At 42.6% G+C, this 24,286-nt stretch overlaps 1 protein-coding gene and 1 long non-coding RNA gene across 13 annotated transcripts in view; one reads left to right on the forward strand and one right to left on the reverse strand.

Annotated features, from left to right (window-relative positions):
* CPNE1 (copine 1) overlaps positions 1-24,286 on the forward strand; it is an 88,959-nt gene that overhangs the window by 60,759 nt on the left and 3,914 nt on the right. For 6 of the 12 annotated variants that reach the window (XM_038370308.2, XM_038370311.2, XM_038370310.2 and 3 more), the window contains 11 exons: positions 756-830; positions 1,101-1,172; positions 10,505-10,588; positions 11,792-11,881; positions 16,079-16,177; positions 17,547-17,633; positions 17,712-17,771; positions 18,274-18,407; positions 20,774-20,828; positions 20,911-20,962; positions 22,325-22,458. In XM_038370308.2, coding sequence (XP_038226236.1) covers positions 756-830; positions 1,101-1,172; positions 10,505-10,588; positions 11,792-11,881; positions 16,079-16,177; positions 17,547-17,633; positions 17,712-17,771; positions 18,274-18,407; positions 20,774-20,828; positions 20,911-20,962; positions 22,325-22,458 — 942 coding nt within the window. Of the gene's footprint in view, positions 1-755; positions 831-1,100; positions 1,173-10,504; positions 10,589-11,791; positions 11,882-15,916; positions 16,013-16,078; positions 16,178-17,546; positions 17,634-17,711; positions 17,772-18,273; positions 18,408-20,773; positions 20,829-20,910; positions 20,963-22,324; positions 22,459-24,286 lie in introns of all 12 variants that reach the window. The other 6 variants (XM_038370312.2, XM_043496144.1, XM_038370313.2 and 3 more) reach the window with 2 other exon arrangements.
* Positions 13,912-17,552, reverse strand: LOC122456541. The gene is made up of 2 exons (XR_006275480.1): positions 16,917-17,552; positions 13,912-16,230 (listed from the first exon to the last, which is right to left on the reverse strand). It is a non-coding gene; the product is annotated as an uncharacterized LOC122456541 (long non-coding RNA).

Here is a 24,286-nt window from a genome sequence, read left to right on the forward strand (position 1 = left end):
GAAACAACGTTTTCCATCTTGATTAAATCATACATTTCTGATGATTGCACAAGAATATGTCCTGGAAAACAAATATCTGGAACAAAAATCCTTAAAATTTCTAAGTTCAGAAAATAGAGATGGCTTATTGTTCAAAGAGAAACATCAAACATGGAATATAATGTAACAAATGAGTATGGGGTAATTGGGGAACTCTAGCAGGGCTACTTCTCTGTGTTTAGTTGCCTTTGTGTGAAAAGGGAAGGTGATTGCAGTAGAGATTGAATGAGTATTGGAGACCCCCTCTACACCATTTCTGGAGTAGAGGGTTGGATGCTCAGCCTAGGGGTAGGAAGGTGGGGTTCAAATATATTAAAACAGGACCTGGCTTGTTGAATGTCCTCTTTCTATTTCTAGAATTTCTTGGATCCTTATAGTAAAATATCAGTGGCTCAAGGTGTCATCGGGAGGCAATAATTAGAGGTGAAAGGAATATAAGTATTAGATTTCAGGGGGTGTCAATGAATGTCAGATCTGGAATACTGTAGCCTCAAAATGTATAGCTTTGGGATAATTTGCAAAAATGCCTTAGTGATTTAGGAGCATAAGTCCCCTTGACTTTCAGTGATGCTTAGGCTCCTAGGGGTATAGGTTACTTTTGAAAATGGAACTTAGGGACTTTGTCATTTAGGTGATTTTGGGAAATTTACTCTTGAAGAGTTACCATGTTTTCTGGGTCTAACTCCATAATTATGTATGTCTTCATTTGGCTTTAGATTGTTTCCAGTAAAACACTCACTCGGCCTTTGGAGTTGAAGAAAGGAAAGCCAGCAGGAAAAGGCACCATTACGGTAATTGTGCTTCGTGTATATCCCTAGAAGAATGAATGAGCTTGTCATTTTATGTAGAGTTAAATTTCTTTGGTTAAATACATTAGCTTTGGGTAAATTTAATTTCAAAGTTTGTCTGCTTTTTGGCAGTGTTAAATTGTGTTACTTGACGTGTGTGTGTGTGCGCGCAAGAAAACATATTTACAACCAAAAGCAAAGGTCCTTTCATGTGCCTGAGTGTCTGCTAAGCTTCATTGGAAATTAATTTGTCTTTAAATTCTTGTGACACAGATTTCAGCAGAAGAGATAAAAGATACAAGAGTTGTCAGTCTAGAGATTGAAGCACAGAATTTGGATAAAAAGGTAATTGATTCTTACACAGTTACACATGTTTTTATAGCTATAATCAGGACTTGCAGTAAGGTGGAGTTCAGTTCTACTCGCTCTGAATGTGTGTTTGTGTTCACTACTTTTTTTTTTTTCGGGAGAACAGTGTGGAAGAGGAAGTACTCACATTTAGTAAATGTTTAAACAGGAAACATGCTGTTTGTTTTGAATGTGATGTCACATGGAAAGTTACCAAACCACACTTTTGGGATTGGTCTTGCCTTTCGTTCAAGGTGATTTCATTGAGATGTGTCTTTGATAATGGGCAGTTTACATGAAAAAACATCCTTGAGGTAGAATTGAAAGTTGAGTTAGGCTAAATATTAAATGTATTGGATAACAACTGGAGAACTTCCAAAGGTTCAGAGTTGAGTTTTGAATCCTTATCTGCAGCTTCTCCCAATTATCCAGATTTTGGAGTTCTCCCCCGCATGCCACACTGTCTATCATCAGGCAAAAAAATAATCCACCTTCTTCCTTCTGATGTTTCCAGACTGCTCCTTTCATGCTATGTTGCGGTGAGACTGACTGATACTTTGCAAAGTTGGTGTACTTTTCTTCTGTGTTGTAGCACAGTCCTGGACTGTCCATGTCCCATCATTAACACTGGATGAGAAATAACACAGTCTAAATATGGAAAATGCATACTCAGTGTTAACAAAGACATATTGAAGACCACACAAGATATGGGAAGTTGTAAAGTAAATGTATTTTATCCCATTTATTATTCCAAGAAAATTATTGTGGAACCACCAGATTACAATGTTATATATTTAGTGTTGTAAATATATAACTAAATAGAGCTGAAAATGGATCAACATTTTTTGTTTTTCTCCAAAAGTGGTGAGCTCTTGGTGTGAACTTCATGATATTAATTTTTATTTAAGGCTGTCAAGCGATTAAAAAAAATAATCATGATTAATCATGCTGTTAAATAATAATAGAATACCATTTATTTAAATATTTTTGGATGTTTTCTACATTTTCAAATATATTGATTTCAATTACAACACCAAATATCAAGTGTACAGTGCTCACTTTATATTTATTTTTGTTTACAAATATTTGCACTGTAAAAAACAAAAGAAATAATATTTTTCAGTACACCTAATACAAGTACTGTAGTGCAATCTCTTTATCATGAAAGTTGAACTTACGAATGTAGAATTATGTACAAAATATAAATTCAAAAATAAAACAATGTAAAACTTTAGAGCCTACACGTCCAGTTAGTCCTATTTCAGCCAATAACTCAGACAAAGAAGTTTCATTACAATTTTCAGGAGATAATGCTGCCCGGTTCTTGTTTACAATGTCACCTGAAAGTGAGAACAGGTGTTTCCGTGGCACTGTTATAGTCGGCGTCACAAAATATTTATGTGCCAGATGCAGTAAAGATTGATATGTCCCTTCATGCTTCAACCACCATTCCAGAGGATAAGCGTTCATGCTTATGATGGGTTCTGCTTGACAACGATCCAAAGCAATATGTAGTGATGCTTCATTTTCATCATCTGAGTCAGATGCCACCAGCAGAAGGTTGATTTTCTTTTTTGGTGGTTCAGGTTTTGTAGTTTCCGCATCTGAATGTTGCTCTACAACTACTGTGGGACTCCTCACCTTCCATACAGATGATCTATCCCCTTCCACTGGTTCTGATGGTACCTCCAATGGAACTGGAGTTTGCCTTCTCATCCTCCGACAAATTGGACACCGGAGAGGGATTATTGGCATTGTACCACCCGCACGTGCATTCAGGGAGGCCATCCCGGTCTTGGCACCCATGGAGCCACCAGTACCCTATGCCATGGGGACCACCTCAACATCCTCCGGATCTGACCTACTGTCTATACTGCAGATTCTGATCCTGATGTCCTTCCTCAGAACTAGCCTGATCCACAAGGTAACTTTCACCTGCCTCCCCATTGCCTTCTAGCAGGCACTCAGATCCGTTGGAGGAGGAGGAATCCCTTAGCCTAGCTCTGAGGGTGCCGCCAGAATCAGAGAGATTTCCCTCCTCTTCTATGGATGAGGCAGTGACTACAGTATCCCCTTCGCCTCCGGATGACTTCAGACAGCTCCAAGAGCTACTGCGCAGAGTTGCCGGGGAACTCTATATTACCCTGGAGAAAATCCAAGACACCCAGCATAAACTCTTGGATATCCTCCACTCCTCGGCACCATCTAGGGTTGCATTGCCTATTAATGATGCCATTCTTGAGCCTGCCAGAACATTATAGCACACACTGACTACATGCATGCCTGCCCCCAAAGGAGCAGAAAGACGTTATTTACATTCCGTCTAAGGGGTCCAAGTTTCTCTGTTTGCACCTCCGCCCAAACCAAGTGGAAATGCTTCACCTCCTGGGTTCAACAAAAGGGTGTTTTACCAGAATCAATGGGGATCCCTCTCCTTCTGGATTGTGTTTTGTCCTTGAAGGCATTGGGCCTTGCCATCAACTCTCTGAAAATCCACCTGGCTTCAATTAGCGCATTCCATCCTCCTGTGGAGGGTCACCCTATCTTTACACACCCACTAACTGCTAGGTTTTGGAAGGGCCTCATCAGAACCTTCCCACCCATTCAAACCCTTGCATCCGAATGGGACCTGAACCTAGTTCTACCCATGCTAATGAAACTACCCTTTGAACCATTGGCATCGTGCTCTGTGTCCCTCCTATATATGTCACCTTCCTTGTTGCTATCACTTCCGTGAGAAGGGTCGGCAAACTCGGAGCTATGGTGGCAGACCCACATTACACAATTTTCCACAGTGCTAAGGTATCCCTGCACCTACATTCCAAATTCTTACCAAAGTTAATCTCCTAGCTTTACATCAGTCAATCCAGTCACTTACCTGTTTTCTTCCAAAAGCCATGCAAATCTGCAGAGGAACGCTGACTCCGTTTCCTAGACATCCAATGGGCTTTAGCCTTCGACCTGCAGACAATTAAACCCGTCAAGGAGTCCCCCAGGCTGTTTGTTGCAGTAGCAGAAAGACTCAGGACAGGCCATCTCTACCCAGAGAATCTCTAAGTGGATTTCGGGTTGCATTAAACTCTGCTACCACCTGGTCTGCCTCCCCACACCAGGTTGCGGACTCACTCCACAGGAGCCCGGGCTTTGACCATGGCCTCCCTCCAGGACATGCCACTCATAGGACATAAGTAGAGTGGCCACATGGAGTTCTGTACACACCTTTGCAACCTTTGCAGGACTCAGCGGCAAACTCCTCCTTCAGCACAGCAGTTCTCTACACAATCATTCTATCCTCATCCTTGCGGTGTTGTCCAACTTAGGTACTGCTTGTTAATCACTCTCAGTGGAATAGGATAGGGGCCATCATTCAAAGATGAAGAAGTTACTTACCTGTAACTGGAGGCTCATCAAGATGTGTGATTCCTATCTGTATTCCGCTTCCTGCCCTCCTTCCCCTCTGCTATGGATCTGTCTGATTCACAGTAGAGAAGGAACTGATCACCTCTGATAGAAGCACAAGGCAAGCCAAGCTGCACTGTAGACCAACAGACACTACTTTCAAATTATGCACGTGTATGGCACATGTGCGTAACCCTTAGTGGAGTACAGATAAGGACCACACATTTCGAAGAATCTCCAGCTACAGGTAATAATCTCCTCGTTTTAAGGGAAAGAAAATGTAATTTTGGTTCACTTTTAACTGTGATTCATCTTAACTGAAGGGTTTTTTTTCAGTGGCTCCTGAAGTCTAAATTTTTTACTTATGTAAATTACTTTTATTCTTATTCCTCTTCCCAACCCCTGTGCTTTCATAGATTGTTGCTTTCATAGATTCCAAGGCCAGAAGGGACCATTGTGATCATCTAGTCTGATCTCCTGTGTAACACAGGCCAGAGAATGGCCCCAAAATAATTCCTAGAGCAGATCTTTTAGAAAACGTGCCATCTTGATTGAATAATTGTCAGTGATAGATTCTCTATCAACACTATTACCTTTATCAGCCAAACTTGTAATCTCATTTAAAAAAAAAATCATGTTAGTTTGAAAGGATGTATTTTCTATTTTGATTGGCATTGATGATATAACCCTCCTTTATTTAATTCTTTATTAATTGGGTCCTGTAATAGCCGTTCCATTAACTTGCCCGGGATCGATGTCAAACTGACAGGCCTGTAATTACCTGGGTCATCTCATTTACTCTTTTAAATTATTGACAACACATTGGCTTTCTTTTAGTCTTCTGTGTACCAAGACGTAAGTTTGTAATGTAGATTAGTCTTATGTCTTTATAACTTTGTCACTTTATAGCTACCTTCACTCCCCCTCTAAACCAGGTTGTTTTTTAGCCAGACAGGCTTCTTCCTTGATTGTGAGGATTATGGCTTTTTTGGTATCTAGTAAGGTCTTCTTAAATGATTCCCAATTATCATTTTTCTGAATAAATTCTTCCTCCCATCTGATCTGGCTCATAATTGTTTTTGGCTTTGTGAATTGGCCCTTTTAAAGCACCATATTTATATAATCACAGGTCTGGACTTATTCTGGGTGCACATTATAAATGTCATTAAGTCATGATCACTTGTGCCTAAGTTACATTAACTTTTAGTTCTGTGTTAAGTTCCTCTTTATCAGTCGAGACAAAGTCTCATGTAGAATTGTCCTGTGTTGGATGCAACACTTTTTGATTTAGGAAATTTTCATCTACAATATTTAAAAATTCTAAGGATGTTATAGGACTGGCAGCATGAGACCTCCAGCATATGTCACTCAGATTGAAGTCCTCCATGATCACATAGATTTTCTTCCTACTAATTATAGATATGTACGAAGGAGGTGGTCATCCTGTTCCCTCATGTGATTTTGGGTCTGTAACAGACACCAACTAATACCCCATCTTGCGTTTTATCTGTTAGGACGTTGATTCATAAGCATTCATGATCATTTTCTTCTGAGTTCTCAGTGACTCAGAAACTATTAATGCCATTTTTGACATAGAGTGCTACTTCCCCTTCCATTTTGCCTACTTGATCTTTTCTAAATAGGCTATGACCATTGACTTTTAACATTCCAGTCATGCAAATCGTCTTACTAGGTTTCAGTAATACCAGCTAGATCAATTTATGCTCATAAAAGAGCAATTTCAATTTCTCTTGTTTGTTACCCAGGCTCCTCCTAGCTTTGGTGATTCAGTACAGGTGATTCAGGAATTTCTTCTCTTTGTGTACTTTAGTTCCTTGGTTGATTTTGTTTTCAGCATGTCAATTTTGTGCGGAGTGATCATATCTTTCCTCTTTTACCCTCCTCTTTTGTTATTAGTTTAATGACCTCCTGGCTACTCTAGCTGGCCTGTCGCTGAGGAGACTGGATGGCCACTACTTCAGTAGAAGAGGGACTGAACTATAGAGCCCTTTCTCCCCACAGAAAGTGGACCAATGTTCCATAAAACCACAACCCTCCTCCACCTTACAACACTTACCTAGCCAGCGATTCGCTTCCAGAATCTTCTGCCTTCCTTTGCTGATGGGACAGGATTAGGAAGGATCTCAGAGAAGATCGCTTGGACATTCTTCTTCTTCCACATATTTCTGAGTTCCCTGAAGTAATTTATTATCCACAGGATATTCTCAATGCAGTGTCATTAGTGCCGATATGAACCGTCAGCAATTGATCCTTTCCTGTCAACTCCAAAAGCCCATTGATTCTTAGAATGACATCTGGTGTCGTGGCTCTGGGAAAGCAGCATGCCAACCTGTTGCCTGTCCCTTGCAGAAGGTTCTTTTGATTCTTCTGAGTATTGAATCCCCAACACAGATTGCCTGTCTTCCTTGGATGATAGGAGAATTCTTTGGTGGCAGGCTTTATTTTCTGACAGGTTGGGCTGAGCTGCCACCTGCAAGTGTGTCCCATACATCTCTCTATTCCTAGACCAGCTGGATCTTGAGAGGTCTCACTGTTTCCATGCTGAGAACCTGGTGTTGATTGGAAACTTCTAGCTGTGTAGAATTTCTCGCAGTCCTTTTCTCTCTGGGAGCCAAAGCCTGCTTATCAGTGTCTCTCTCTGGCTGTGAAAAATGCCGCCCTGACCTCTTGCCTGATACGAATTACCAGGCCTCCTTTTGACTTTTCTCTCTGACTCCTTGGTGGCCCGCTCCTTTTCTCCTGGAACCTGGGGTGCTGATGTTTCCTGAACCTGGCTGTCTAGGGACTCCTCAGCTTCTCTGATTCTCTACTTGCCCTTCAAATCCAAGAACTTTCTCCTCCAGGACAGCCACCAAGCTACACTACATGCACTGGAAATCCCTTCTGGCTTCCGGCAGGAAAGAGAACATAGCACATCCATTGCAGGTCACCACTGCTATTCCATCACTGGCCATCTTGGAATCACACACAGAGCTGTACCTGGAAGGAAAGCCTCTCACACACCATCTCTCAGTTCCCTCCAAAACTCTCTTGTAAGATGTCTGTTTGTGGCTCTCAAGTTTGCCTTACAAGTAGCTTTTTATACGATGTCTCCGCCTCTCACTACCAGGGAGCGATTAACAACTCAGACTTCAAACATCAGAGCTGATCAAACTTTCAAGGGTTAGAGGCTCATATCTTTTACCAAGGCGCTGATCAAATCTCCTTTGGAACAGGGATTGTCCTTCAGTGTTTGGAAAATGCCTAGCACGCAGTGCTGTATTGCTAATAAATAAATCAATTCAATGGCAAAAAACTTCCTTAACACAGAGCTATAGTTGCTTGATGGTATGTTGTTCCCTTGCAGAACTTTAAGTTGAGCAAAACTCAAAATTCTGAAAATTGGATAGTGTAAAGTTAAGGTTGTCTATGCAACCTTAACTGTGCCCTCTTTCAGCATTTCCCCAGTATGCCTCTTTAACACACATCTTTACTCTCCCAACCCCACAGTTGATTAAATGTGCAAGCTCTTCACTGCCTCTTACACTCCATTCACCGTCACCCACAGGATTCCATCTAACACTATAGAAGGACAAACCAGGGTGGGTGGAAAAAAGTAGCCCACACCACATTCCCTCTACCCTTTTGGGGGAATGACTCAATATGTACACAGCGCATACTCGTGGTGACCCATGGCATGATAAGATTCCAAAGATTCCAGAACCTGGCGTAAACTCTCATACACAGCGAATTCCCCAGAATAAATACCACATATATAGTGTTTAGAAACCATTTCACAGCCTTTTTATTCATATTTTTTATTCATATTTTTATTCAGCCTTATTACTCATAGGACACCATCTCTTTTATTTTACTGTCATTAAAGCATTAAAATCCTCTCATGTTCCACCTCACTGCTAACTATGATAAAAACCCTATGCCCTGCTGTTGGCATAACCTGTGCAGTTCTGCATAGAAATGATGCATACTGTATCCTGAAGGTACACAGGGACCTCTTCCCTTTCCTCACACACATGAGGGTAGAAAACATAGACCACTTCATATCCCAGTCACACACCTCAAAGTAATCCACAGGCACACCTCTAACAAGTAGAGCTAACTACTGCCTCCTCCATTCAGTACAGCTCCCCCGACACTGAGCACACTCACTTTGCCTGGAATGTATGCACATAATACATCCTTCGACTGCTCTCCTATCCCAGCTCACTACCAACAATACCTAGTATAAAAAAACCAAAAACCCCTCTGCCCTGCTAATTATATAATGTGCACAACACTGCACTGAAATGATGCGTGCTGGAGCCTGAAGGTACCTGTGCAGTTCTTCCCTTTGCTTCCACACATTAGAGTTTGCAAAACATAGATCTCCTCATCTCATAATCCCAGCTGTCACAAACCTCAAAGTAATACATGCATCTCCTTATCTCCCAAACACACCTTTATCCAGCAGACCCAACTACTGCCTTCGCCTTTCAGTGTAAATACACCTAACATCTAATACGCTTACTGCACCTTGAGTGTATCCAAATCATTCTCAATGGCTACTGCCAGCTCCATGGGACCAGAAAGAAGTTGGCAGCCTTTTTTTTTTTGTGTGTGTGTGTGTCCTTTAGTAGATGACGTCCTGTGGGTGAGAGTGAATGGATTGTAAAAGAAGGTGAAGAGCTTATATGTTTCAGTAACTGTGGGGTTGGCGGAGTGAAAGTATGTGCGTTAATGGAGGGTACTGGGGCACTGTCAGAGCTATGAGGTTCAGGAGGGGTGGGGTGCACTGTCAGAGCTCTGGGGCCTGCAGGGGGTTGGGGTGCACTGCAGAGCTGGAGGGTGCAGTTGAGGTGAACTGACAGAACTGTGGGGTGCAGGTGGGTTGAGGTGCAGGGGGGTTGGGGTATGCTGGCAGAGCTGTGGAGTGCAGGGGGTTGAGGTGCATTGGCAGAACTGGAATACATGGGGATTGGGGTGCACTAGGAGTGCACTAGGATTGGGGCTGACAGGGTTGAGCTGCAGGATGTGGGTGCAGTGCTGGAGGGTGCAGGGTGATTTCGGGTGCAGGGTGATTTCAGGTGCAGGATTGGGTGCACTGACAGAGCTGTGGAGTACATGAGGTCGGGGTGTGCTGGCAGAGCTTGGGGGACCATGCCTCCCACATCTGAGTCCCCAACCTCTCTTGCCTCACCTATCCATCCTTATTTATCCCCCTTCCTTCCTCACTGCAGTCCAAAGTCCCTCTCCCCTCATTTCCCCATTCCTCTGTCCCCTAATATCCCCCCAGGCATTTACATGTCTAATTCCCCCCCAGACTTGGATTACATTCCCTCCAAAATACAGCTGCCACCCACAACTCTTACATTGCAGCATCCTCCAGCCCCTCAGTGCAGAACTCCTTTTGTCATAGGGGAGGGCTATGATAACTATTTAATGGCAGCATGAGTCCACCGACAAAAAACCTCTGTTTCATCTAGTCCTTAGTTTCTCAGTTTAACAGTACAAGGCATCAGAAGGAAACCTGGTTTTTTTTGGGGGGGGGGGGGAGGGGGCTGTAACCTGGAAACCCCTTGATCAAGTGACCACATATATGTATAACTAATGCTACCCCACACTCCCCTGAGGCACACCAAATTTCAACAAATCTGCCTAAGCATGTCGATTTTAAAGGACTTAAGAAGTTCGACCTTTTAAACAGCTATCACACTGCAACCATAGCTGTAGTGATGCATCTGTGCCACTGTAATATATGCACTGCCACACAAACTTCTCTGTGCTTTCTGTCCCACTGGGGATGCCAGCTTTCCGTCATTCCCGTCCCCAAACGTGACATACTCCTACCCCAAACCTCCACCACTAAGAGTTTGGTATTTATTTGGATAAAGCATGGGGGGTTGATTACTCTTATTTTTTGTTTTTTACAGGATTTTTTGGGCAAATCAGATCCGTTTTTGGAATTTTACAAGCAGAGTGATGGTGGAAAATGGCAGCTGGTCTACAGATCAGAGGTAGGGTTTGCACACTGACACACACTGTTCTGGCATTAGGTTCGGCTCTCATTGCCTGAAAAGGGAGAACATATTGTGCTGTGGGGAACAGGATATTGCTGTGTTTTTACAGAAACTAGTTTTAGTGTCTACTGAACTCTGGCACCACAAATGCTAACTTGCGCTTCATTAAGTTTCTTTCATTTCAAAGGATTCCAAAATATTTTCCAAACAAACTCATAAGTGTAGACAGAATGTAGTTATCCACAGTGGGATTTTGCACATAGTAGGGTTAGGACCTATGGCACTTTAAAAAGAGTAGAGACTCCTTAATGGCCATATTTTAGGACCTTTTTTAATGTTTAATCTGAAAAAAGATGTAGTGTCCCTTAATGCTGTTGGAGTGTTGGTTCAATCCTGACTTAGAGGAAAGAGTGGCACCTCCTGAGCTGTGAGTTCTTGCTTTTTGCAGCACCTGTGTTTTACCGGATTTCTCCTCCAGGGATTAATCAGGCCCAACCCGGAATGTATTTAGTCTGCACTTAAAATTTAGGCCATCCTAGCTATATTGCTTAGAGCTGTGAAAAATCTCATGACCCGTGCAATGTAGTTAAGTTGACCTAACCCCCACTGTAGCTACTGCCTCTTGAGGAGATAGATTTACTATAGTGATGGAAAAACCCCTTTTGTTGCTGTAGTAAGCGTCTGCACTACAGTGGTGTGGCTGCAGCTGTGCCGCTGTAGTGCTTGTTGTATAGACATGTCCTTGGCATGCAAAATCTGAGAAGTTCACAGCCTGAGGCTTGATCTACGCTTAAAATTGATATCAACATAACTGTGTCAGTCGGGTGTGAAACCCCCCCACATCCTGACCCATGTAGCTATGCTGGCAAACCCCTCAGCATAGATACAGCTATGTCGACAGAAGAGTGCTTCTGTCCACATAACTAATGTTGTTCAGGGAGGTGGTATTCCTATACCAGCACAAAAACTCCTTATGTCATTGTAAACTGTGTCTACTGTAGGGGACTGTAAGGACATAGCGCTGCTTGTATAGGCTCTGTAGAATAGACGTCGTCTGAAACACCATACCTCCAGTTCAAGAATTGCCTCCATATCCTCAGCATGGTGTAGAACTCTTGATTTTGACAATGTTAAAGCTCTTAACAATTTGCAAGTGGCATCCCCCATTCAAGATTATTTATTATATCTGTTATCTTGCAGGTGATTAAGAACAATTTAAATCCATGCTGGAGGAAGTTTAGTGTTCCCTTGCAAACGTTCTGTGGAGGGGACTTCAATAACCCAATCAAGGTATGGTCTTTGGAAATGCTTAAGTGATTAGATTCTCTCTCTCATTCCTTTGCAATTGTAAGTCACCACCTCTGGGTTGACATTAACTAGCTATGTGGTTATCAGGCTGTTCAATCTTTGCTTATCTAGAGAAGTTGTTTAAAAGTTTAAATACTAGCAAATAAGAGATCATTTTTATTAAATGCAAAATCTATGTGAATGCAATAGCACCTGTCAAATTTAAAATAGGTCAAGAAATGCAAAAGTGAAGTTTCCCACACTCTTCCCTAACAACTGATCTATTGATAGAATTATCAGACTTTTAGTTATTATCTGGAACGTAGCTGAGAGGCTCATTCAATGCTGAACCAAACTGATGATGCTGAGGAAGGTGATGCTACAATGTAAACCTAAGTGCCATCTTTGGTCTTATCCATTCATACTAGCAGGGACCCTTTCCTTATTGCCAGCTTGAGCAGAGGCTTTTCCTTGAAAAGGGTCTGGTTTTGGGTCTAGATTCTAACTCCTTGAGCTCTTGCATACAATAAATGACTCTGTCTGACTCAAGATCATGAGTAGGTCTTCAGCATAATACTTCATGTTCATAAGGCAATTTGCTGTATCTTAAAACACCCCAAGTAGTTACCTAATCTTTTTAATTCACTGAAGTCTCTGATAAGAGGTGGAGTCTAAAAATACACCCTTTCCACAGTAAATGAATTCAAAACCACATGCTGTTCTTCCTAAACCAGCCTTTTCTCTGGTCAGTCAACCCAAAAAACATTTCTTTCTAGGTTTTCCTGTCTCATTGTACCTGCGAAGAAGCCTTGTGTTGGGAATCAGGTCTTAAAGGTTTAGCAAAAGGCCTGCATGCCAGTCAGTGTGCGTGTGCAGCATGGTAAATCCAAAGAATTGCTAAATTGTTCCTAGATTGTTAAATAGGAAAAAAGGTTTGAAGTATGACTTGGAGTGCTAAATATGGGATGAAAGATTTCAGTGATAAGTTTATGTACTTCATAATTGGGGAAAAATCTGACCGTGACCAAAAAAGAGAAACCCTCTTGACCAAAAGACATTTGAGAAGTGAGAGACACTGACAAGGCCCATGTTGGTAATGTTTGTTGTCCCTCTTTGCCAAATTGATGCTAATTAAAATCCTCGGTACTTTGCAAGCGTGGCATAGGGTGAGGGAATTTCATTATGTAAGGTTTTGTGTGCTAGGCTCTGAAAGCTGTGCTTTATAGTTGGAATCCATATTTGTCACTTCAGGGCAACTGTATGCTAATAATATACTTCCACATAGTCCTTGACTGAAAGGCACTTCAAAGCATTCACAAACATTTAATTAAACTCCACAACACGCCTGTGAAGAAGGGATGTATCATCCCCTGATTACAGGTGGAAAGGTGAGTCAGAAAGGTGAGTTTGGGTTGAAGGACAACCGTGGTTTAATAGCACTGAAGAATACAATATTAAGTCAGAATTTGGTGAGGACACTGGGGGGAAATGTCATAGGATCTTTAACGATCTCAAGTGTTCAAGCCCCTGATTTTGATCTAATTACAGCCTGGTGAGAGAGTGATTGGGCAAGATGTGTGCCCCCTTTTTTTGACTCATTGCCATCATGTCCAGCTTTTGCTTCACAGAACCCTCAGTCAGTCTACTTTGGGGACTTCCTAAGCTTCATGTAGAAATTGCTCATAGCCATTATTATGACTATGTGCTGCATAGCAAACACTGAATCAAGCCTCCACTCTGTGCTCTGGATACATTAGTATAACTGTTCAAATGATTTAAAATGGACCCCAAAGTCTTATTTGTTTGATTTGGCTTCTGGACACCAGCTTTGCAGGTCTTTTGTGTGAGGATATTTTTGGTCAAGAGTATTTAACCAAAGTTCAAGATAAACAGGTGTGGTTTGATTTCCTCAAATTAGTGCTGACACAAACTAATATTTCAGTAATTCTTTTGCACTGCACTGCTACCCTTCAGCACTGATATGCAGTGAGTGACCTTGGCAGGGTTTTCTTGATTTTTTTTTTTTTTTTTAAATAAGTAACTTGTTCAACTTGGACAAAAATTGAAGTCCTTGATTGTCTTTTTTGTTTTTTAAACTGGTGCAATTCCTTTCCACCAAAGTAATCTTTCATTGGAATTAGTTCTTCATGTAAATTAAAATGAGATTTTAAAGAACAAGATAGCTACCCATCAATCTGATGACATAAGGAGTAGAGCAGAAGCCACCGCCTTCTGTGAATATTGGTAGTTTCATTATTAGGAAGCAGAGCATCCTTTATTCATCTTGAGGACCTCTTGGGTCCCACAAAATATTGGAGAAAATGCAGGGAATAAGTATTTGCTGACAGTTGGATTATGACCTGTTTCCTACAATATTGCTAGCTGGCCACTGATGCAGTCAGTGTTGACCGCCTGTGACTGCTCATTATTGCTGAAAAGAGCATGTTTCAGAGATGTTGGTTTCCTTCTGAGCATCGTAACAGTCTAGCAATGGTAGCCCATGTCTCTAGGACAGTGCTGCAGTGACGCAGCTGTACCAGTACAAAAGAGCTCTCCCATCAGCATAAAAAAATATTGCCTCAATCTCTGTTAGCAGGTGTGAGTTTACTGGGAAAAGAGTATGTGGATTCTGATGACTCACAGGGCTCATTTCTCCACCCAGATATAAGGGAGGATGTAGTAGCTCTTTAGGTGGAGAGGATGTAAGGTTCTGAGGTGAGAACTCCCTGTCCTGTTACCTCATCAGGTTGGTAATTCTGCAGCCTCAGTGCTTTAAATGTGAGCATTATTTATTTAATTTCAAATTGTTTTAGCAGATGGGGTGATGAAAGGGATGGTAGGGAAGCTCATGGTGGAAACTGAAAATGGCTGCAGAGCAGGGAATGCAGAGGAAACAAGGAAACAGAGAAGGAGGATGGGGAAGGAAGAGAAGTAAAGGGAAGAAATAACAATGGTCTTAAAAGTAAGCATGCTCTTCCACTGAGTGAGGTTAAATGTGACTATAAGATACTTAATTGAACTTTTGGTTATTATTTATTAGCTAAAGGCACATTTCACCCTTGATTTTTGTGCAAATTTCCCAATGACCAGTAGGAAGAGCTGCAGTGGATCAAGGGGAGTTTGTGAGATCTGAATTTAACCCTGTAGGCTATAATTACACATGTAATTTGGGCCTCTCCAAAGAATGAGTTTGACACCCTTATATAGAGTGGTCACTGAACAGTCCTGAGAGTAGAACACTGGGAAAAGCTGACTGTGAAGAGATGGCTTGTGCTGAGCTGTGTCTTGTGATGGTCTTTGATAAAGCCAGACCCCCAAAAGTCCAGTAAGTTTTGAAGTCTGGAGCATATGGAGTTTGTTTTTGAACAGGAGGGGAAATGCACCAGTTCGTAAGCATTGATTTTTGATTGCTTCCACTGGAGTACTTGCATTCTGTGATTTTTAATGTGTTGTGTGTTTTGTGCATATTAAAACCTCATACATACTGCTTTCTGGTGGCTAACGTCATGTGGTGCTATAACTGATTTAGGTCTTAGCATGTTCTATGTGCCATGGTCTCTTGCATTGGCATTAGCATTGGGGAATCGGGTCTCCAGGCTGATCTAAATGTGATTAACAATTCAAATGTAGATAGTCTGCTTGGTACTGTGTAAAATACGAAAGAAGACAGGCTCGGGGTTCTGCTCACTGCAGCTGCCAATCTCCAGTGCAGTCCACACTATTATTTTATATGTATGCAAATATGAAAGACTTTGTAAGGTGTTGGGTACAGCATTCTTATTGCTGCTTTCTCCATATTCCAGTTGAGTACCCGCTGCAGAATAAAATCCATGTTTATACCTCTGTACCAACATACAAGTAAACAATATTCAGTAGTCTAGCAAAGCAGATCAGTTTAGTTGGGGAGAGATCCTGACTGAAGCAAAACTTCTGCTGTGGATGTGAGTTGCATTTAATTGCCCATTAGCTAAACAGCTGAGTAGCAGTATTTCTATGTCTCTAACCAGGATTCACTTTGAGTATCTCTTTTACTGTCAGGTTTCAGTTAGTGATATGGATGACAGCACCAGTTCTGATTTAATAGGGGAGTTCACTTGCATCACTGCAAAGCTGTTGGAAGCGAGAAATCATGTGGTGAGCAGCTGTAAATCTCCCTGATCCAGTACCTTTGTCCACTGCCTGCTATTTCTTTCCTTTCAGGTACATTGTACAGATTATGATAGTGATGGGTCACATGACTTGATAGGCAGTTTTGAAACTAACCTGTCTCAGCTGCAGAAAGCAGGAGGCAGCTCTCTGGTGAGCTTTTTCTTTTTCTTCCCCATTTTTTCAGCTGAGGGGGCCATAACTCACTGCAAAGGGTTCTACAAATGTGATATATGCCAGCAACGCCCCTCTGCCATGTACATTGGTCAAACTGGACAGTCTCTACGTACAAGAATAAATGGACACAAATCAGACTTCAAGAATTATAACATTGAAAAACCAGTCGGAGAACTCTTCAGTCTCTCTGGTCACTCGATTACAGACCTAAGAGTGGCTATGCTTCAACAAAAAAACTTCAAAAACAGACTCCAATGAGAGACTGCTGAATTGGAATTAATTTGCAAACTGGATACAATTAACTTAGGCTTGAATAGAGACTGGGAGTGGATGGGTCATTATACAAACTAAAACTATTTCCCCATGTTATTCCCCCCCACACACACACTGTTCCTCAGACGTTCTTGTCAACTGCTGGAAATGGCCCACCTTGATTATCACCACTAAAGGTTTTCTTCCTCCCTCCCCCATCCCACTGGTAATAGCTCATCTTAAGTGATCACTCTCCCTACAGTGTGTATGATAAAACCCATTGTTTCATGTTCTCTATGTGTGTATATAAATCTCCCCACTGTATTTTCCACTGAATGCATCCGATGAAGTGAGCTGTAGCTCACAAAAGCTTATGCTCAAATAAATTTGTTAGTCTCTAAGGTGCCACAAGTCCTCCGTTTCTTTTTGCGAATACAGACTAACACGACTGCTACTCTGAAACCTGCAAAGGGTTTGCAAGAGATTGTTGGGTAGTGCTAGTGTAGAGTTCTGCTCCACATTCAAAAGTAATTTTATGTGTGCTGTAATGTCATAAACACACATCCCAGAAAAGTAAATACATTTTGCATCCCAAGCACCCCAATCTGTAACTCTTGGTGCCGTTGCATCTCCTCCTCCTGAAGATATTTTGATGCCCTTTGTCTAGTTCCTGTGCCATGCTTTCATCATCTCCATTTTCCTTTGTCTCTGGAGAATCAGGCAGAAGCAGAGTAGCTTCCCCCTCTTGTTCACTCCAGCATAGCAGACTCCAGGAGACATACCAAGAGTGTCATTGCTGCATATCTGACTTATACTTACCATCAGGAGGCCAGTTTTCTAGAGCAATAGACTTTTTTTGAAAGTCTGACTATTTTTAAAATATCGTTGTTGAAACAGAGCATGTGGCAGAGTGGTTAGAATCTGTCTGTTTACTGTGGGTGTGTTTAAAAATCCCATTAATTTCGCTATTTTTTGGAGAGGTGGGCTGGGTTGAATCACATCCTTTGCACTGCTCTGGTTTAAACTCCTGAACTCTGCTTTCTTCAGGTGAGTATGTCAGTAATCTGGCTCTTATGTGCATTTTGTCCTGTAGGTGGAATTTGAATGCATTCACCCTGGGAAGAAACAAAAGAAAAAGAGCTACAAAAACTCTGGAATTGTGAGGATAAAATCCTGCAAGGTAAGCTTATTTTCCAAACTGCCAGTTTTTCTGCCCCTATAGGAAAGGAGGTGTAACCCTGAGTATTTGTTCCTTTAGATTGAAACTGACTACTCTTTCCTGGATTACGTCATGGGAGGCTGCCAGATTAACTTCACAGTGAGTTGCTCACCTGCTTCATGTCTTTGTGAATGACAACAATCATTCAGAGGTTTTATATAATAGACATTTTCCTCTTTGTATTTCTGTGAGATGATCAGGATAAAGAAATCTTTGGTTGATTGTCATGAGCATTGCTCTGCATCTTACAGTAACTCTAATGGGCAGGGAGCTTCCTAAACTGCTTACAGGTCATTTATTTTTAGACTAGCAGTAAACAAGCTGGTGTCTGTCCATTCCCTAGGAATTAGGGTGCCAATACCTACTTGTGCCCTGGGAGTATATCACAGGTGGCAGTGCCTGCCTTGGACTTCCAGGGAATGGATGGGTCTCAGAGCAGTACTGGTCATTGGTGCTGGGGAGATCTGATGACAGTCTGCATGTGCACAAGTGTTGGGCTAGCTGTGAGTTTCAGTTTCTGGATAGAAGTGTTTTCTTTCTCTCACTTATCTCTAATGTTGGTGACACTTCAATGACCTGCTGTTCTTATCTTCTTAATCAGGTGGGTATAGACTTCACTGGCTCCAATGGAGATCCAAAGTCACCAGATTCTCTTCACTACATCAGTCCAAATGGGATAAACGAATACCTGACTGCCATCTGGAGTGTGGGGAATGTGGTCCAGGATTACGACACGTATGTAAGAGGTTCTTGAACTGATTCATCCACAGGCTTCTGAAAAATGTGAAATTCTAAGTGTTGGCAGTCAAGGGCTATTGGTGAATGTAAAATGCTGCTGTCAAGTGTTAATCTTTTGTTGCCGGTGACACGTTTCATGCCTGAATGTCGTGCTTGTTCAAGTCTTAATTCAGTGGGAAACATGTGCTAGCCAGCTCTCTAGTTTTGATGAGCTCTGTTTGGCTTTAGTCCTCTCTTAACCTGAAATATCATTAGTTTTTTCAGTGGGACAGTATGTGTCCTGAGAGAAAGATTGGAATTCTCAACCATCTTTCTGGAACCCCTGTAGTCCCTTCCTTGTGGTGACCATCCCTCTGGTTAAGTAGGGTCAGACAAAGGTCATTCTCTGATGACCAGGATTGAGTTTGATCTCTAATTATCCTTCCACAGTTCCAGACTATGTGAGATCGCTGGGCTACTAGATCATCTAATTATTTGTGCCACAATTCTGCACCACAGTATGGGCCAGGAAATGCACTCCTTGCCACAGAACTGTGACCTTTCATTACTGAATTAGAAATGGTAGGTAGGGTAGGGATAGGCTGTGAAAGGCCTTGAAAATGCAGACAGCTAGCTTGTGTTTGATACAGTAGAGAAGAGGGAAGCAGTGAAAGGATGCAAACGGAGAGGTGACATAGTCAGAACAATGGGCTAGGACAATGGTCTTTGCAGCAGCATTCTGAATGAATATCAGTGGGACAAGATTGTCTAGGCCAGAGAGAAGGATGTGGCATTAATTGAGCTGTGGAGAGCCTGGAGAAGAGTTTTAGCTGCATGGATGGATAGGAAAGGCCGTATTTTAGTGATGTTATGCAGAAAAAATTTGCAGGATGTGGACAGCCTGGATGTGAGAACCTAGAGAGAGGTTTGAGTTGAAGATGGCATCCTGGTTATGGGCCTGAGTGACAAGAAAGATGACAGTGGTATCCACAGTTATTGAGAAAGGAGGTAGCAGGAAGGGCAAGGTGGGGAAGATCAAGAGTTCTATTTTAGCCATGTTGAACTTGAACTGATGGCTAGACATCCACAAGGATGTGGATATTGTGTCCAGTTCTGTTGTCTACCCTTCAAAAGGGATGTTGGAAAATTAGGGTGGACAACAGAGAAGAGGCACAAGAATGATGTAAGGACTGAAAAACCCACCTTACAGTGAGAGACTAAAGGAGCTCCATTTATCAGGGAGACGGTTAAGAGATGACCTGATCAATCTATGTGGAGAACTTCAATTTCTGCCAGATTAAAGCTATTCAAATTGAAACTAGAAATAAGGTGCAAATGTTTAGCAGTGAGGATAATTAACCATTACCAAGGAATGTGTTGAATTCTCCATCTCTTGAAGTCTGTAAACCAAGCTGGGATGTCTTCATGAAAGAGGTGCTCTAGTCCAACCAGAAGTGGTTGGGCTTGATGCAGGAATTGCTGAGTGACATTTTCTGTCTTGTTTCAGAGGGGTAGCCATGTTAGTCTGTATCAGCAAAAACAACAAGGAGTCCTTGTGGCACCTTAGAGACTAACAACTTTATTTGGGCATAAGCTTTCGTGGGATATAACCCACTTCATCAGATGCACAGAGTGGAAAATACAGTAAACAGGTATAAATATATAGCACATGAAAAGATGGGAGTTGCCTTACCAAGTGGGCTGTCCGTGCTAAAGAGGCCAATTCAGTTAGGGTGAATTTGGCCTATTCCCAACAGTTGACAAGAAGGAGTGAATATCAACAGTGGGAAAATTACTTGTTGTAGTGCTAACGAGGCCAAATCAATAAATCTGGCTTGTGTTATGTAGCTGTCAGACTAGATGATCCCATGCAGCTGTGCTGATCTGCCTGCACTGGCTAGTTTTGCTGCATACTTGTATTCCTTTATACTGTGCACTTTGGAGATGACATGGGGATGCAGCTCTCTCGCTGGCTTTCAAAACTGGGAGTTGCTTGGTGCTCATGAAGGTGAGGAATGAATATCTCTGGATAAGTGTCCGCACTTAGCTCTGTCCCAGAACACCAGTCCTGTTCTGCAGCGCCCCTGCTGTTAAGGTGTAGGCAGGCCTTATGTGAGCAGGAACTGCTGAATGAGGGGTTTGGTGTTCTCCTGAACAGAGATTTGAGCTCCTCTTTTCAGTGACCCAAAGCAAGCTTTGCAGCACTGAGCCCCAGCAGTATGCTTTCACAGGACCTGCACCACCTCCTGCTGATTTCAGCGGGAGCAGGATTGGGTCCTATGCAGCATTCACCTTCCATCAATTGAAGCATCGATAAGGGGAGGCAATGGGGGGGTGGATATCCCAATTTTTCAGGCTTCTTATTGTTTCCCTCTCTCCTGCAGAGATAAGCTGTTTCCTGCGTTTGGGTTTGGAGCTCAGGTTCCTCCAAACTGGCAGGTAGGTTTCTCAGAATTCTGCCAGCACTTCTTGTGTGCATGTCAGTGTTTCACTAAATGGATGTAAATGTTCTCTCTTCCAGGTCTCTCATGAATTTGCCTTGAACTTTAACCCCAACAACCCCTATTGTCAAGGTAAGCACACCTTTGTCTTTGTTAATGTTTCTTGAATAGGAGAACTGCTGGTTTAAATTGTTCAGTTTTTTATGCCCACAGAAATCGGAAGTGGAACAACCGTCCACTCTTTCTGGCAGCAGAGGTCTTAGTTTGTGGATGATGCATATGAAGCCAGAGTATTTGAAATGTATCATTGCTTCACCCAAATGTTGACTAAATATTCATCCTTTTGCAAATGTGGCTTTTAAAAATATTGAAGTTTATTTTTTTTTGTTCTCAAAAGCTGTGTGTTAAACAGTAGTTTGTCTACGATCCTCTTTTTAATTGTTCTTTCATTTGAATTGGTCTATAAAGTCCTTGGAGCTAGGGCTGTCTCATTCCCTCTTTATTCAGTACCTAGCACGTGCACATTAAATCTAAGAAACTTCAGTTTTTCTATCTTGTCTGGGGCCAGGAGAAAATTGCAAATCTGCGAGTTTCCCTGTGTGAATCCAAGTATTCGTTCCCAGAGTGAATCTGGTTTCCCACTGCATTGCTAGCATCTCTTTCCATGCTACCTCAAGATTGTCCCTTTAAGCCAGCTTTGTAGAAAGCCTTGGTCCCGCAGTTACGCAATTAAACCAGTGTAACAGGCAGTGTGAGTGTAGCATAAATTGCAAAATGAAGCAAAATCAATAAACCAGTTTAAGTGTCCACACGAGTTTGTAACAGTTTCACTAAATCAATTTTTACAACTTGATTTTAGTTAAACCAGTGCAAATGTCATGCGTAGACAAGGCCTTCAATAGTACATCTAGTCCAGTAGTGGCTAAGGACCCTAAATTGGGAGATGGTTCCACTAACTAGGCACTATACAAGCAAAGAACACACAGTCTTTGCCCCAGAGACTTCACAATTTAGGATTTAGACAATATGCAGTAAATGCGTAAGCAGGAAAATGGGGGTAGGTGGGAGATAGCAGAAATACATGTTTTTGCACAAATTGGTAGTCACCAGCCTAAGCACACACCAGCCCATCAACTGCAAACCCTCCTTTTGTAGAGGAGATGTTCACATCAGCTGTATTATGTTAGTAGCACTAACCAGTGTCATTTCTTGGAAAATCTGGCAAGTACAAGATCAGAGGAGTCTGTCGTATACCTTGCCACTTCTCTGCAGGTTCCCACTGACCATGCTAACTACCACCTTGGGCACGCATGGCCTCCTTGCCATACATAGTACTGGCTGCTGCTTTGAAATCAATCTAGTATGATTTTCTGTATGCACCTTAAATGTGACCAGCTATTGTAAAATGCCGGAAGGATAATGCTCATAAAACAATTAGCAAGATAGGTAAAATGTTAAGGCTTTTCTGGTAATTCAGATCTTCTTGTTGTATAGGAATCCAAGGAATTGTGGATGCTTATCGCCTGGCACTGCCTCAGGTCCGACTCTATGGGCCAACGAATTTCTCTCCTATTCTAAACCATGTGGCAAGGTTTGCAGCTCAGTCAGCACAGCAAGGAACGGCTGCTGTAAGTCCATGTTTATCGGGTACAGACCTGCATTCCTGACCTTTCCACTTTCCCTGTATGTGATTGAGTGGAATCCCAAAGAGATTTCTCCTTCCCTGCTTGGACTCCTCTAATTTGGTTCCCCCAACTTAGAATCATAGAAGATCAGGGTTGGAAGGGACCTCAGGAGGTCATCTAGTCCAACCCCCTGCTCAAAGGAGGGCCAATCCCCAACTAAATCATCCCAGCCAGGGCTTTGTCAAGTCGGGCCGTAAAAACCTCTGAGGAAGGAGATTCCACCACCTCCCTAGGTAGCACATTCCAGTGCTTCACCACCCTCCTTGTGAAATAGTGTTTCCTAATATCCAACCTAAACCTCCCCCACTGCAACTTGAGATCATTACTCCTTGTTCTGTCATCTGCCACCACTGAGAACAGCTGAGCTCCATCCTCTTTGAAACTCCCCTTCAGGTAATTGAAGGCTGCTATCAAATCCCCCCTCACTCTTCTCTTCTGAAGACTAAACAAGCCCAGTTTCCTCAGCCTCTCCGCGTAAGTCATGTGCCCCAGCCCACTAATCATTTTCGTTGCCCTCCCCTGAACTCTCTCCAATTTGTTCACATCCCTCCTGTAGTGGAGAAACCAAAACTGGATGCAGTACTCCAGATGAGGCTTCACCAGTGCCGAATATAGGGGAATAATCCCTTCCCTCGATCTGCTGGCAATGCTCCTGCTAATACAGCCCAATATGCCATTGGATCGGGCCCAGCCTCCCGGACCTGCTGGGGCGGCACAGGTGGATTGTCCCAGGCCCAGCCACAGGCAGCTCGGCCCCGTTCGGCCCCAGGCATGGCTGGGGCTTCTCTCCCCTGGCATGCTGGAGCTGGGGGGGGGGGGTTCCTATCCTGCAGGGTCCTTAATCGAATGACAACCTCACTACCGTAGCTCATCTCGGGGCCAACCCCTCTCAGACAACTGTATGCTACATTGCTAAATTCTAGTTAAATTTCAAATGATAGAACAGGCTAGTTACCTTCAGTGGACATGAAGAACAACTTCATCACTGTCCTCTTTATCAAAGCCCTTAACGTATTTGAAGACTAATCATGACCCCTTTCAGTCTTCTTTTCTCAAGACTAAGCATACCCACTTTTTTTAAACCTGCTCTCAGAGGTCAGATTTTCTAAATCTTTTATCATTTTCATTGCTCTCCTCTGGACTTTCCAATTTGTCCACATTTTTCCTAAAATATTGCACCGAGAACTGGACACAGTAATCCAGCTGAGGCCTGACCAGTGCTAAGTAGTTTGGGACAATTATGTCCTGTGTCTTACAAACAGCACTTATACTAATACACCACAGATGATATTAGCCTTTTTCACATACTGCAGCACATTGTTGACTCATTCAACTGCGATCCACTAAAACCCCCAGATCCTTTTGCTCAGATCTCTGTGGTATTTCACTCGGCCTGTGGAGTCCAGGTGACCTTTACTCCACCTTGTAATATCTTGGTGAAACACTGGCTCTGTGCTTACTGCTGAATAGGATGGGGTGCAATGATTGGTGCTTGACGGAGGTGACAACTAGTTGTTAGAGAGTGGAAGGGGAGCCCAGACCCTCCCACTCCACTGGGCTCTCTCCCAGGCCTTGTGAGGGTAACAATACCATCAGCAAGGAAAACCTTTGTTTTACCATCAAATAGCAGGTTTTGAAGCCAATGTGCTTGCTTCGGTGGTACTTTGTTGTTCCCTGGTGCTTTCCGTCCAAGGATCTTCAAATTTTTTACAAACGTAATTGAAATAAGCCTCTCATTTCCCCCCGTCCCCTTTAGAACTAGGTCCAGATT

The sequence above is a fragment of the Dermochelys coriacea genome, chromosome 13 (assembly GCF_009764565.3).
Source record: "Dermochelys coriacea isolate rDerCor1 chromosome 13, rDerCor1.pri.v4, whole genome shotgun sequence".
In the NCBI taxonomy this organism is placed as follows: Eukaryota; Metazoa; Chordata; order Testudines; family Dermochelyidae; genus Dermochelys; species Dermochelys coriacea.